We start from the raw sequence: 16,439 nt of genomic DNA, 5'->3' as shown, positions 1-16,439 counted from the left end.
AACATTATTCGGTAAAAACACTCAATACATTTTCATTGTTATGCAGACGACACTCAATTATATCTATCAATAAAGCCTAATGCAATCAACCAGTTAACTAAACTACAAACATGTATTAAGGACATAAAGGCCTGGATGACCTGTAACTTCCTGCTGTTAAACTCAGAAAAAACTGAAGTTATTGTGCTTGGCCCTAAACACCTCAGAAACACATTATCTAATGATATAACTACTCTGGATGGCATTACTTTGGCCTCCAGTACTACTGTAAGGAACCTAGGAGTTATATTTGACCAGGATCTGTCCTTTAATTCCCATATAAAACAAATTTCAATGTCTGCCTATTTTCATCTGCGTAACATTTCAAAAATTAGACACATCCTGTCTCAAAATAATGCTGAAAAACTAATCCATGCATTTGTTACTTCTAGGCTGGATTATTGCAATTCATTATTATCTGGCTGTCCTAATAAATCCTTAAAGACTCTCCAACTGGTCCAGAATGCAGCTGCACGCGTTCTGACAAAAACTAGAAAGAGAGATCACATTACCCCTATTTTAGCATCACTGCATTGGCTTCCCGTAAAATCAAGAATAGAATTTAAAATCCTTCTCCTCACTTTCAAAGCTCTTAATGGTCAGGCTCCATCATATCTTAAAGAGCTTATAGTACCTTATGTACCTACTAGAACACTACGCAGGCCTACTTGTGGTACCTAGTATCTCTAAAAGTAGAATGGGAGGCAGAGCCTTCAGTTATCAGGCTCCTCTCCTGTGGAACCATCTCCCAGATTCGGTCCGGAGGGCAGACACCCTCTCTATGTTTAAGAGTAGGCTTAAAACTTTCCTTTTTGATAAAGCTTATAGTTAGCCAGCTCCTAGTTTATGCTGCTATAGGCTTAGACTGCCGGGGGACTCCTACCTCCATGATGCACTGAGCTCCTCTCTCCTCCTCTCTCTCTCTCTATCCATCCATCTATATCCAATAACATTCATGTACTATTAATGCATTCAGTAACCTACACTTCTTCCCCGGAGTTGTCTGTGCTTTCTCGTCTCACAGGCAATCTGGGGCTGTAGACGTCCGGATGACAGATTCCAGTCCCGGACCTTCTAGTTTCAATGTTTATTTTCTATGTGCTTCTCTCTCTCTCCTGTCCTTCCTCTCTCTCCCCTCTACCCCAACCGGTCGAGGCAGATGGCCGCCCACTTTGAGCCTGGTTCTGCCTGAGGTTTCTTCCTGTTAAAAGGGAGTTTTTTCTTGCCATTGTCGCCAAGTGCTTGCTCATGTGGGAATGTTGGGTCTCTTTAAAATTAAAACCTGAAGAGTTCGGTTTAGAACCTTCTCTATGTGTAAAGTGCCTTGAGATAACTTTGTTGTGATTTGGCACTATACAAATAAAGATTGATTGATGATTGATTCTATGCATGAATGTATTTTAAAAGTTTATCTCAAGCTAATATGACCTTCAGCCCTCCAACTTAGTCAAATCAAGCAGGTATCTTTCAATGTCAGTCTTTTTAGTGGCAAAGTCCCTCTTTTTGTTACTATACTTCCACAACAGCTCAACAGGGAAACACAAAGAGGGAATATGATGCTAAAAAGACTGTAAATGTGGCAGAAATCCACTTGATATGAATAACTCAGACTGCTGAAGCCTCATATAAGCTTCAGATAAACTTTTAAATGCATTTTGCAAAAAATGACTGTGTGGACACACTGGATTTGGGCCCCCATCACTTACATTGAAAGCACATTTGAAATGGATCCTTTAACAGCCAGTATGAATAGGAGGAATGATTACAGTGAGGAAAAACTCTTTCAGTGTTCATATGCACTCGACACCTGTTTTAAAGCAGACTTGAAAAATTGTTAACCTGTCCTTTAAACTCCATGTTTATCTGCATCCCCATAGTTAGTGTACATGCATTATACATTTATATTTCAGAGTGTACATACCTGTATCCCAGCCCCTTCACTGACATGGATTCTCCACAGACAGTTGAGACTGTTTGGGTAGGGTTCTGGATAGCCAGGAGACAGTATTGTACCCCGGCGTTCAGTCAAATTACCACTGCAGGGAACTAGAATGAAGATATAAAATAAGGATTTGTTGGCAAAGTTTATTAACTAAATAGCTAACAGATAGGACAGGTTGTTGGAATATGGCTATGCATACCCAGGGACAATATGGTGTTCAAATTACCACTACAGGGTTCCAGAGAGAGAAAATATGATAAACATTATTTATGATATAAACTGAGGAGACAGTTAAAGCTTTTTGCAAAAGGCTTGCTCTTAGCAGAGATAAATATTAAACAAGCACACATTTAGTTTGTAAGAACTAATGTCAAAACTCAACTCTTGCAGTTCTGGGTGATTCACAGACTCAAAGGGCTAATTACTTTTTGGAGCTGCATATGTTAGATGGTTATATACTCATACATACATTTCATTGTCGGCCTTACCTATACAGGTTGGTGTTGTTGCGTTCCACTGCGCCAGAGCACCTGGAACGGCCTGGCACCGGATAGCACTGGATCCTTTCAGTAGATATCCAGGACTGCACTCGAACCGAACAACAGAGCCGGCTGAGAACTCTGACCCGATCCGCCTGCCGTATCGAGGCTCTGGCACTGAACTGCACTGACTGTCACTGGTCCGAGGAACGGCTACAACAATTAAAATAATTGAATAATGAGTGGGAAAAGAGGAATTTAGTTATGAGTTATGAGTAAGTTGTTTAATTTGAGTTGAATGTGGCTCAGTGTGTGTATGTAAGAGAGCGCGACAGAGAGGGAAAAGAGTTATAGTGAGAGTTACCTTGGTAGACAAAGTGAAAGCCCTTAGCTGACTGGCCACTCTTAGCATTGAACCGCAGCATTATCTGATTGGAAGTTGCCAAGGGCAAAGTCTCTCCTGGGACACACAATTATACAAATATATGCAATTATTTAAAAAATGAATAAATAATTAATTAAAACAAGCTAAATAAAGGCTGAAGTTTCTTTCATGAAAACACTTTTTACAGACAATAGAGACACAGCTACAACACACATACAATACCATATATGACAGTAATAGATGCACACGCAAACAATACATACACAGCTGTTCCCCTGAATCACAAACATACTTTCAACTATAACTACATGTCACATTGATAGTATAACCAAACAGTGCCTTAATTTTACAGGGTTTCTCATTCATTCTCCCTTGGTGGTGATATGTGATCCTCATATAAATAAGAATACTTTAAAAAGCACACATATACACCAACGTACAGGTGCATACACACACATTTATAGGGACACACATACTCAGGCAAATGAAGTAACAATGATAAAAATTGGCCTGGTGTGGCTGACATTTAGAACCATTATTAGCTGCATCAGGATGTGTGTGTATGTGTATGTTTGGTATGCATGTATGCGTGTCAATATGTTTGTGAATCAATGTCAATTAGCAGGAACAATGTGCTAAAAAGCTGTTTGCCTGTGTGTGTGTTACAGGCTAATGATGTAGATAACATTATATTGTAGAGCCTGCTGTGTTTCATCACTTGCTGCCAGTTTTAGCCAAATGGGGAATTTCAAATTAACTTTAGGTGGGCCTATTGTGCTTTTCCTTGTTTTGAATCATATATAATGTTACTATGACTTATGTCAAAGTGTCAAATAATCAGGTAAACATATGTTGAGGTGTAAAAAGCAATGGCTTCAGACTGCTCTGAATGCTCAGTTTCCAACTTTTTTTTCTACTTTCAGCTCAAGCTAACGTCCACTCTTTACATGGTCATCTGCTCAACACAGTGTGTGACTTCACTACTTATCTAACATCATGTCAATTTTTCATTGTTTTGAGGGTAGTCACGTTGAGCCATGGCTCTGGTCAAGCTGGCTCAAAGGAACAGGAGCCTGCCTGTTATAAAGGGCCAGTGTGAGTATTTTGTAACTGCAAACCATGCAAATCTACTTTAGTGGAGTCCCAGAATAAAAATATAGAGCTGAAAATGAGCATCATAGGTCACTGAATAAATAAATGATATAAGCTGGCCTCTTTTCTTTAACTGACTTAGATGAATCGTAGTTGGGAAGAAAAAAGTGCATCATGTGCAGCTTAATTCAGCAAAACAAAAACTGTCACATTGGGGATATTATGTTGAAATAAGACTACTGAATAAAGCAAATATGTTAAAAGAAACTCTACTCAAATATTGTATAGTCAATTTGTCCTCTATTAAAGGGTCTTGTCCTCTATTAAAGTGTCTAATTTCCCCCTCATAATACTACAAACACACAACAGAATAAACATAACAGAGAAAATATTTAAAAAGCCTCAGTTTCTACAGAAAGAAACTAAATGTCAATTCCAGTGGGATTACCCGGCAGCATACCCCCTGGCCATGACACACAGCAAGGGAACATCAAACTCTGAGGCAATAAGTGCACATTTTGCCAACAACTATGTTAATCAATATTTCTTCATACATTATACTATGTCATCTACATTGATTTTTCCTTGTGTTTCTTTCTCCATCCATGCTGAGGATATTATTGTATAGTGACTCAAAATGTTACCAAGCTGGGGTGACTTGAAGTTGGAGGATACAGAAACCCAGGGAGGATTGTGTTGAGGAATATTAGTGCTACTGGATATCGTATGGCCCCAGTGAGACGTTTCCACTGCTGATTTTGTCTTGTAAAGATAACCCATAATGGATTTTCACCAGATATATCACTGTCAAATAAACTGTGATAACAACCACTAGTGCTGTGTTCTACAGCCCCCAAGAGCTGCTTTCTTACAGATGATTTTATTAAATTCCTCTTTCAAAGATGTGTCTCTGGAACACCAAAAAAAAGACAACAGAAAAAGTTTATAACATTAGAAATAAATTGAGGCTTTAAAAAAATATAAAATAAAATATATGCAAAGTCAAAGTGAAATACAAACAATATATTTCTCTACTACCAGCATCACCCACTAGTATTTCCTCTACTGTATTTGTCACCGGTTTCAGCCAATAGTAGATTCACCTGAATGTGATCCAGCTAGGGAGCTGAGCAATCGAGCGTTTTCATTGGCTCCATCAAACAGTTCCACGGAGTCATTCATCGCTGTCTGGAAAACAGCAAACTGACCAAACACCACTGAAAAAGATGACCAGAAGACAGAAAAATTGTCAAAAAAAAAAATAAAGGTATGGATTAGATTTTGTATTGGTGCTTCAGTTACAGAAGCCTCTATAAACATGTATAGTGTGATAATTGATGTACTTACCAAATTGTGAGGAAACTGTGATGTAATAAGAGCAAGTTTGCTTGGTAGTGTAGTTAAGAGGATAGTTTGGAGACAAAACGACTCCTTCAGATCCACCATACTGTCCACCACAGGGAGCTACAGAAACACAGAGGAATACTTTTTTCATTCAAAACATCTTGAAAAAACTTCAAATATTTTATACCTTCAGCACAAACGCATATTTAAAAAAATAATAAATACATTGTACAGTATGTATTTCTTTTTTTTTTCTCGATTTTTTTCTTTGGCATTCATGCACACCAATTTCAAACAGATTCAATAGCTTGGGTGGGCACTTGGTTTAGTCACTTTGGTTGGTTCATTTTGTGTGCAATCATTCAAGTACCCCTCTCTTCTATATGCATATGCATTTACTGAAGGCTTGTGCAAATTGGCATGATTACATAAATTAATGTTCACACAATTTGCAAAGGGCCATGTGTGGAAAATGATTCAAACTTAAAGAGCAGTGTCTGCAGATGTATTTAAGGAAAGGTTGTGTGTGATGGGGAAGGGAGTATTTAACTAACCAACAATATATTCTATAGATATCTCTGAAGGCAAAGGGTAAACACATAATGTGCAGGGGATCAGCACTGAACTGCTTCAAAAATAAGAAGCAGCTTTTGAGAAATATAGTGCAGTAAATGAAACCAATATGTCAACATTTAGTAATCCCAAACAAAAAGGGTGCTTAGTTATGTCCTTGTGGTCATTTAATTTCAATACAAACTTTGTGTACTTTTTAAACAATTATATATGCACATTTGGCTGCAGCGACATTAGCATTATCATTCAAGAGATGGGACACTACCGAAAAGACAACATGTAATATCTTACTGTACAGCATGTTATCCTTTTGCAGCCCAACAGCCTTGCAGTCTCAATGTAGACACATAACAGTCTATATGAAGGGTTGATACTTGGATTTAGCTAATTATTTTGATAATGTTTTAGGTTATATTTAGCTGTGTTTCAACCACATGAATTTTCTCCAGGGACTACAAACCTTTTGAGGAACTAATTTCCTCAAAACTGCATTTCCACCAGAGTGACCTGGATCTAAATGAGGATAATTTATTTTATCCCCCCAAAATGGCCCTGCACAGGGGGTAGTACTTTCTAAAAGTGAAGGGACTTTGTGGGCAGGGTTTGCAGGGATGACCATTGCTGATTGGTCAAACAAAGACACTGTTGCTGCTTCAACTTGTGTTCATGGAATAAGGAAATACTGATTTAGGACAAGGGGAGGACATTTCTCTTCATTTTTTTTAAATACTGTGGAGTTTCAGTTTCATTTTCCTCTGCATTTCTCCATTTCAATCAATCATAATATCCGACTCATGCAACAGTAAACAAGAACAACAGGTCAGTTCTGTGTTGTTTTTTCCTCATGTAAAAACTGTCTTTAAAGCATGCCATCATTTTTTAATTCCTCATGGATCTTTATTTGATGATTTGATTTGATTGATGATTGAACTGGTTCCTCAGATGCAGTGGCAATGCAAACAGACTGTCACATCAACGTTTATTTCCTGAGATTAGTTACCCTGGTTCTGAAGTATCTAGAACGTTTGGTTGAAATGGTGCATTTGTCAACAGTTAGCATCAGATTGTAACTTTCACTTTTCTAGATATCAGATATTGATACTACGGTACTACAGGCAGTAATCTCCTTTGTGCATCATTTTTGTTTCATCAAGAGTTCATGTAATGACTGTTATTTTGACAAATATTTTGCAATATCAACCATTATGATGCGCACCTTCAGAGCAATCCCTCACTCCCAAAAAGTGAGGGATTGCTAGAAAGCAGTCCTAGTCAATGACTGTATTGTCAGGGCCCGGTTGTGTTATGGTGTATTTTTGTAGGTTTGGTTTTTGTCTTGTCTGCTTCCTGTTTTATTTTGGTGTGTTTCCCTTGTCTTTTCTTACTTCCTCCCCTCCTGTTTGCCTACCTTCCCCTAATGTGTTACACCTGTACCTCGTTGTTATCCAGGGTATATATGTGGTGTGCTCTTTCCCTTCTGTGCCAGATCGTCTTGTCAGTTACATGTAAGTTTCTTGTCAGTTTCGTTTCAGAGTTCCGGCGTTCATATCTTGATTTATATTCTAGTGTATCGACCAGTTTTGTCTTTTGGATCCCGAGTTTGCCTAGTGATTTTTTACTTCTGCCCTGTGTTTTGGATTTCCCGGTTTTTGACTTCTGGACCGATTAAACTACTGAGAACTCTTCATACCTGTGTCCCTGTCTCTGCATTTGAGTCCATCTGGTCTGTGCTTGACATGCATAATATGTTGCTACCTTTGTAGACCAGATGTTAGTCTCACATCACTCAACCAGTACAGTGATTTCATGTACATATCATAGGAAATATGGCTTTAAGAGTCACAGGGAGTCACACAGATTGTAACATTTAGCTTGTGCTGGGTACAATTTAGGCCATGTGTAGATACTTGGTAAGGCAATTGCTTTATGGCGTGGTTCTGTAGTTAATACTGGCGCTAGTTAGTACCAATCACTAAACTGTGAAGGTTATGGAACTCTGAAAACTCAGCCAGCATTTGGAATCTTCCCTAATGATGATCTGCCAGGTCTGTACTCTAGCTTCACTTCATTTATTAATTTCCTGTAACACATGATCAGTTGGATTGAGGTCACTTTCATCTAGAAAGAAATGTGACTGTCATAGTCCATGTGGACCCCATTGTAGCTGCTGAAAACCTCCAATAAGGTAACAATTCTCCCAGCAACCTTTCTGGCAACAGTGCCCAGATAGTTTTGCAGCTTCAATCATTTAGAGAAATCATGTGGCAGTGAAGCATTGACATTTTAATGTCTAATTTGTTCTGCTACTTTGAGTACTGCCCGTTGAAATTAAATCTGGCGAGCAAATTACTTCTGTAATCTGTTATTCTTATATATTTTTTCAAAAAAATCTATCTGGCTGCATATGGCTCAAAAGTTGTTTAGTTTAGCAGAAAATTAATTTTGTCCCCAAATATCACTAAGGCCGCTGTGACTCCAAGGCTTTGTTATATAAAACTATAGTGCTTTTGATCTGCGTGTATATGTGTGCATGTGTACTCTTATTTGTAACAATTAAGCTCAAATGTAATTCCCTACTGTTACTTTACAACTCATTAAATGAAATCAATAAGGATTATTGATTAATGATTAAGAAACACCTCCCATTGACTTATGGAAGGCTGTGGATGGAAAAACCCTACACATATTTACTTGTAACTAACACATATTGTGATATTATGTAGTAGTGAGAAGTAGGTAAGAGTAGCACAGGGTAGTTTCAAATCAAACTGAAAAACAATAGAGTAGAAAAGTGCTGTAACATAGTTATACATGATTTTAAAACTGAGGTGGTGGTACTGCAAGCACCCTCTGTATGTGTCTGTGTGTGCACCTATGATGCAGGTTAAGTTAGCAGAGGTCAATAAATGAGTGCGTCTGTGAATGTGTGTGTTGTGTGGTGTGTTGAAAACAATGGTAATAATTACATCTGTCAACATCACTTCACCAATACACACACAGAGTCATGGTGTATTCTTATCGCTCCTCTTCTCACCTCTTCTGGTCTCATCTCTGTTTGTCTTGTTTCAGGTGCCAATGTACAGCTGTGGCTCAGTCCCAGTGTCCACTAAAGGACATCACTGCTGATCCCTAACAGACTCTTATTAACATCACTTCTGTGCTCAGTGAAAATGTGAGAGCAGGAGGGTACAACAGTTCAAAATGTTGTTTGAGGAATGGGACAGCGCTTTGAGAATTAGCATGTTGCCTGGGCTGTACTGTCGACCTGTCTGTGGCCACTAATATGTGAGGATGTGATTATATATGCAAACATTCTATTAGCAATGTTTTTTAAAGCTGATTAAAGAAGATCATGCCTTCATTGAATAAAGAAATCATTAAGCAGTCATTGTTTCTTTCTTTTTTTTAGATGATTCTGGACATCCCCTTGAGGGTAATTCCTTCAAGCAAAGTCTTCAGCCTTGCAGTCTTGTGGAAACTGTGCATAAAGGGCTCAAAAATTCCACCAGAGAGCCCTCAAGCGCTTTCCGATTTCACACTGGGACAGCCCTGAGCCTTTGCCGACTTATCGCGAACACATGTTAGAGTCTAGTGGACATTAAGACTGGACCTGTATTCTTGGCTGAGACTTGCTCTGTAAAACAGATTTACATGCCTCGAATGAAAAAAACAGAAAAACTTGGTTTGGTTTCTACTCCTATGCTAGACAGTTGCTGTACTCCCACCCACTCATCTTCCTCCCCACTCCTATCCCTTCCTACTTTCCTCTTGTTTCCTAAAGCATCAGAGTAATCACCCTCTTTCTTTCCTCTCCTCCTGATCCTTCACACTGATATCGACTGATATTTTTTGGTTTGATTCTTGTTGTGCTGCTACACTCAAACCCTCAGGTCTAGAGGTCTTTTCTTGATCTACCCACAATCCCCCATTGGTACTGCTCTAGGCTCAGGTGTCAGCCTTATCAAAAGCCTTCACACACATGAGCTTTGATCACTCACACCCTCTCTCTCTTTCTCTCTCTCTCACACACACACACACAAATAAATGCAAAAAATGCTATGGAAGTCACTCTTTCTCTCACACATCCATGCGCTTTGATCATCCACACATACACAAGAACACACAAGTACACAGCACTTCTGCAGTCCTACCTTTCACTGTGTCTCTTTTCATACTGGCTCACAAAAATACACACATGCACACGCACACACACACACACGCACAAACACTCACATAGAGCAGGGCTTTGGGGTGATAGTGAAAGTACAGGAAAAGATTTCTAAAGTGTCCTAAACATTTAAAGTTGTGTTGCATGTTTCCTGGAACTTTCAGAGAAACCTAAAAAGAATAGTTGTAGTACATGTTATTTACATGACATATACATATATAAAGAGGATGGTCACTATGTAAATGTAGCCCACTTGAATGTATGTCAATTTTTTTAATATGCTCTTTATGGTGCATAAATGAACAGCATTCTGCCACTTATAGCCTGTCAACACACTTGCAATGTGATACCCTATAGGCTTTATCAACAACAGCCAAGACACATGTCACCTAAACACCAGCAGCAATGGCAGCAGACAACCTCCTAAACCTCAGATGTACCTGAACGACCATGCATGGTTAATGGCCACTGCCAAAATGTTTAAAACAGCAATTAGAAACTCACATATTCAGTAATATAACAACAACACTATAATTTTCACATAAAAGCCAGCATTCAAATTCTACAATGTACATTACCTCTGCACTAATGCCATCAACAGTCATTTCAAACTCAACATTCTACTGTTTAATTTCTAATGAATTCCTTCATTTTTCCAATCAGTGTTTTTAAAGTTAAATTGCTAATAAAATCAAGAATTCCTGCATGTTTCAAATTGCATTTGTTGTTTTAAAGATAGCTTAATGACAATCTGATAAAAAGAGTGGAAATAATTAGCAAACAAAACACTATTTGTATTAAAAGCAAAACAGAGGTGAGTATGTTGCTGCACTGATTAAATTAATGCTGTGTGAAATGATTGGAGTTGATAATGGAAAGAAAGTATTTTGAACTTTCCTGAGTCACTGCGACTCAAAATGCAAACAGTAAAAATCCTCAAAAAAGCATTCTGTGTTGCTAATTTTTCTTGAGTCAAGTGGGCCATTTCTGAAATCGATAATATAATCTTAAGTGACCAAAAATAAAATCAACAAACTATGTTTTGATCCCCATGATTAGAACATAAATGTTTCACAGCAATGTAGTTGAACAAGACTGCAGACAAACACACATGCACACAGAACGTGGCCAGCTTTCTAAATCGAGTATATGTGTGCTAAATGGATATTCAAACATATTGTGTATTCTAAGACTGAGCATTCAAGAGTGCTTGTACGTAAAAGTGTGATATACTGTATTTGGTGTGCATATGTGTGTGTGTGTGTGTGTGTGTGCGTGCGTGTGTGTGTGTGTGCATGAATACTGCCTCTAGGCGGCACTCTGTAATAGCTACGTCGCTTTCTCACTTTACCTCTCTGTGTCTCTCTCCCTCTGTTTCACACACACATACACACACAACCCTATCAACAGTCACAGAGAATTCCTTCTTTCTCGCAACAGCTCTTAGTTACCATGGAAACCAATAAAAGAGCGGTTTGAGATGGGAGGTGTGTGTGTGTGTGTGTGTGTGTGTGTGTGTGTGTGTGTGTGTGTGTGTGTGTGTGTGTGTGTGTGTGTGTGTGTGTGTGTGTGTGTGTGTGTGTGTGTGTGTGTGTGAGAGAGAGAGAGAGAGCGGGAAAGGCAGAGAGAGCCAGAGAGAAATGGTGAGAGAAAAATAGAGAGTAAATCAGACACAGACAGAGGAGGTGGGAGGAAGGTAGAATAGGAGAGAGAGCGAGAGAGGCAGAGGATGAAAAGCAGAAAGAGAGTGAGGAGAGTGAGAAGTAGTTACAGAGAAAAGGAAAGAGAAGACAGAACGTGTTGGGGGGGGGGGGGGGGGGGAGAGAGTGTAAGTGGAGATGTATTATTTAAAGAGGTCTCACCCTGTCTAATGAGTTTGGTCTAAAAGCCCCAGGAGCTGCCCAAAGATAGAGAGACAGACTGACAGACAGAAAAACTTCCCTAACTATGTGGTGAGAAAATTTAATGTGCAATACAAGCTGGGGGAGGAAAAGAGCAGGATTACTGAGTTGGACTGTCTTTAATTGAATTGTTCTGCTTTAATTATGTAACTTGTCGTGTACTATAGGTGACAGCAAATCTCCAAATATCTATAAAAGTATCTTGATGACAGAAGTGCCTGGACCAGGAACCCAATTCAAGATTGCAAACAACTCAAGAAATGAAGACAGGGCTTAATATGATTTACATTTAGGTCAATCAAGAACTACTAAAACACCATGTGCAACTCAGCCACTAAAAAAAGGGTATATAAAAATGTCTTTTTGACAAATTCTTAAATGTATAAAAGTTCAGCAAAGTAGTCAATAAGATATTCTTTCTCTCAAACACATATAGTCATATGATCACATTACACATGAAATTACAATATGATGAAGTAATTAATGTTCAATGATTATCTTTGTATTAGAGCTAAAAACACACCTTATGAGGACATTATGTCAAAATCAATTATAGTAAAAGCATGAATCAATTGCCAGATGGAGTTTGAAGCCTTTAAGAGTTCAAGATCATTTTTTATTTGATAGAAGACAATTATGTGGTTCTGGATTAATAGCCTTCAAATGTGTCTAAAATATCAATACTTGGCTTCTGTTCATAAATACATTGTTGGGTATATCTAAATATTACACTGAGTCAATTTCAGCATGCCCTATTTGTTTAATGAACACACATTCTTTATGTTACCACAGAGATGGTTTATTACCAAACACTATAAATGCTTATTTGAACACAACCAAAAATGTAGCAAATACTAAATAACTAAATACGTTTGATTAGTTGAATTACAGATTTAATTATAGAAACAGTAAATGACTTTGTGATTCCAGATCTTGATGAATTACTAGCTGGGTGATTAAAGTAACAACATCTTGTTTATTAGTATAACAAGTGAGATTTTCTTACAGATGTAGCTCTCAAAATACATAATGACAGAATAAAGTTGTTGTTTGTTTATAGTGATCCATCCTTCTCTGTTTTATGCTACTTAATAACAGACTATAGCATCTTCATGTTCAAAACCACAGCTGGACAAAAACGAGCCATAGAGAACTTTCCAGAATGGGGGTTGGTTAAGTAATTGTAACACTTCTAAAGTTGATAAGTGGCAGTATTATCTTGAAATGAGCTTGATGAATCTGAACATGACATAAAATTACTTTTTTTTCTTGGTTATTCATTGCTGGTCTCAAATAGCTGCTCTGAGTGCAATTATCTCATCTTTATTCTCTCCCACCCCCAACCCCCCTCTTCACTGTCTTTCAGATATTATTAAACAGAGCTTTCACAGGAGCCTTTTTCAAAGTGTTAAGAGGTATAAGTAAGTGTCTGTATGTGTGTGTATTGTGTGTGTGTGTGTGTATGTGTGTGTGTGTGTGTGTGTGTGTGTGTGTGTGTGTGTGTGTGTGTGTGTGTGTGTGTGTGTGTGTGTGTGTGTGTGTGCGCGCATATGTTTTTTTGTGCTGATTTTAAAATTCCTTCCTTGTCCTTCTACCTTGCTCTATGGCTTATTTGAATTTTTACCCACATGTCACTAGGTCAAGTCTCTGTCACTTTAGAAATCACACACACACACACACACAAACACACACACACGCTCATATATGCTCTGAATGGCAGTTTGGCAGGTGTCACTTCCTTGGCCCTGTGAGATGTCAATCAAACAGACAGTTCAACCTTCCAATCCCTGACAGACTCTCAGTTTCCAATATGCACACACACGCACACAGAAAGTTTCAGGGAAGTCACAAACCATTGAAACAGGTTTCAATAAATCAGTCACCAGAATTTTAGTAGGTTGGTTGGGTTGGTATTGCCACCCAAATTGACTTCATTGTTTGCTGGGTATAACTTGATATTCAGTAAAAAATTTGGTGCATTTCTGGGGATACTTGACAGTAAAAGAGGCACACAAGAAATGAGGTGAGAAAGAGGGGGTACAACAAATGTCCCTTTCTCGAATCAAACTGCGTGCGTTGTAGTTAAATGGTATACACCTTAACCAGTTTGTTATCGTGACATCCATAAATGCTCAGTTTTAATGGCAATACTAGGGTATACTATATGTGCATGCAGGTATTTTTTTCTGTAGTTTGACATAAGTGCAAATTCATTCAATCATATGTTGCATGTACTTGTAAGGAAGTGGTTCATAGTTTGTCTCTCCTACCTTTACATGATGGTAAAGCCTTGTCCCACACTGGCTTCCCATCGTGTCCCAGGACACAGGTAATGGTATCCCCACCCACTGTTGTGTAGCCATGATGACAGTTGTAGGAGACCTGAGATCCCAGTTTATAGTCATAACCTATCCGACTAGCGTTCATAATGTTACCGGGGTCGAAACAGGCCTCTCTTGGTTTTTCTGTGGAGAATGGAGACAGTTTGTGTTACTCGACAAAGGCAAGACCTAATAATTTGTAATATTACAAAACTCAAACAAAGTGGTTTTATTTTTCATAATTTATTCATGTGGGAAGTTCATTAGATCTCCTTTCAAAACCAGGCACTGCACCTTAGCCTCCCCTCTGTGTGGCACATAACTAGGCACTTGTTCCAAATTAGGGTAAAAGAGGAGAGGGAAGAAAAGAGAGAAAGAAGACAAGGATAGAGGAGAAAGTAAACATGAGGAGTCAAACATGGTCAAAAACTGTATTGGTTCTTTATGACTTGGTATTGGGAGAATTTGTTTGCTTTTCTGTGATCGCCCTATAAGAATGAAATATTGGGCATGACAAAGGAAAACTGACAGAGAGAGAGAGGTGAGGGGCAAGATGGAAGCGAAACAAGGAGATGATTATGGTTGTATTTTAATTAGAGAGATTGCAGATGAAAGGTAGTGAATTAATGACAAAAGTACAGAGGTGTGAGGTAGCGTGATGAGACAGACAACAGAGAGGGAGATAATCTTTTTTTAATTAGAGATAAATGGAGTGAGAGAAACAAAGGGAAAAAAGAGTTTATAAAACTTGACAGAGCAAATCTAGTTCCCAGTCAGTCAAACAACTACTAATCAGTTCCACATTGACTATAGCTATTAAATCACTGCCAATCAAGCAACATCTGTAAAACCAGGATGAGTCACAATCTGTGGAAGTAAACAACTCATGGGCTGACATTGAACCGCATGACCTTTCAATTGAAAAAAAAAAACAACCTCATGATGTGAGGGTGAAATTAACTTAAAGCTTAAAATATTATCCACAGTTCCCAAAAAAACACTCCTGTATTGACATTTGTATCAATACACTTAATAAACACAACATTGAGTTACAATGCTTGTTTTTTATTCTTGTCTACAGAACAAACTGCAAAGAGTTATCAAGTATGTTTATTAGCTAAAAATGTAATACAGCATTAATTTGTTTTCCAGTTCAGGATGACAAAAAAGCACAATTAATACTCTGGAACAATTGATCGAGTATATTAATGACTCTGGTCTCATTTAGCCCTGTACTAAAATAAGTCTATAGTGCAGTTCTACATTGAAATATATTACTATTGTTGTTATTTTACCACTATCAATACTTTCACCAATATTAACACTACAAATACTGCACTAATGCTACTACTACAGCTAATCTACTGCTACTCTTGCTGCTATTATACCAATGCAAACATATTACTACAACCTGTTATACTATGCTAGTATATACATATATATATATATATATATATATATATATATATATATATATATATATATATATATATATATATATAGTATGCTAGTAGTAGTAATACAACTTGCTTAACTTGTAGCAAGTCAGTCTGGCAGATTAAACTGTTTTAAAGCATTGTTGTCATTACCTAGGAAGAATTACAGTTCAAGAACTTTGACCTGTTGGAGGGCATGTATGTTAGGCCAAGGTTCTAAGTTTAATTACCTCTATATTCGATGGCAAACCCAGACATGCCCAGTGAGGCATCAGATCTGAATGCCAGGAATAGGCTGTTACCACTGCTCTCTATCCGCTCTGGGGCCTGGTTGCCTTGGAGACTTGATAGTAATGGCCCATTAGAGTCTTCACCTTCGTAGATGTGCAGGAAGTCGTAACTCGGCTCCATGTTAAAACTGGGATACAAAAACAAACAAAAAACAGAATAACTTAGGTTAAAGGATGTAGTAAGATTTATTGTGCACTTTGTTTGTATCTGAGTGTGTTTTTTATTGTCATAATTCTCTCAACAACTGATCCAGTGTGTTAAATTCAAACAACTGCTTCATTTAATGACTGCCTGAGTCAGAATTCTGTTCTTTTAATCATTCGCTAATCTTCTTACCTTCATTTTTAGGTGTTTGACATGTTTTATGGATGTGTTTACTGCATTAAAAATGAAAGTTCTGAAAGTTTGTTTTTGTATTATTCTTCTTGAATTTAAGACAGTTATAGTCACACTCTTTTATTAATATTG

The 16,439-nt window shown here is 37.9% G+C and overlaps 1 protein-coding gene across 1 annotated transcript in view; it reads right to left on the bottom strand.

Annotated features, from left to right (window-relative positions):
* The window catches only part of LOC133989379 (CUB and sushi domain-containing protein 1-like), a 356,447-nt gene that overhangs the window by 68,131 nt on the left and 271,877 nt on the right, over window positions 1–16,439 (bottom strand). The window contains exons 31-37 of the mRNA XM_062428141.1: window positions 15,911–16,098; window positions 14,194–14,388; window positions 5,285–5,401; window positions 5,041–5,154; window positions 2,825–2,920; window positions 2,470–2,673; window positions 1,961–2,085 (exon numbers count right to left, since the gene is read on the bottom strand). Of these exons, the coding sequence (XP_062284125.1) occupies window positions 1,961–2,085; window positions 2,470–2,673; window positions 2,825–2,920; window positions 5,041–5,154; window positions 5,285–5,401; window positions 14,194–14,388; window positions 15,911–16,098 (1,039 nt within the window). The remainder of the gene's footprint in view (window positions 1–1,960; window positions 2,086–2,469; window positions 2,674–2,824; window positions 2,921–5,040; window positions 5,155–5,284; window positions 5,402–14,193; window positions 14,389–15,910; window positions 16,099–16,439) is intronic.

Source organism: Scomber scombrus, chromosome 1 (assembly GCF_963691925.1).
Source record: "Scomber scombrus chromosome 1, fScoSco1.1, whole genome shotgun sequence".
Classification (NCBI taxonomy): domain Eukaryota; kingdom Metazoa; phylum Chordata; class Actinopteri; order Scombriformes; family Scombridae; genus Scomber; species Scomber scombrus.
This window is presented reverse-complemented; position numbering and strand designations above follow the sequence as displayed.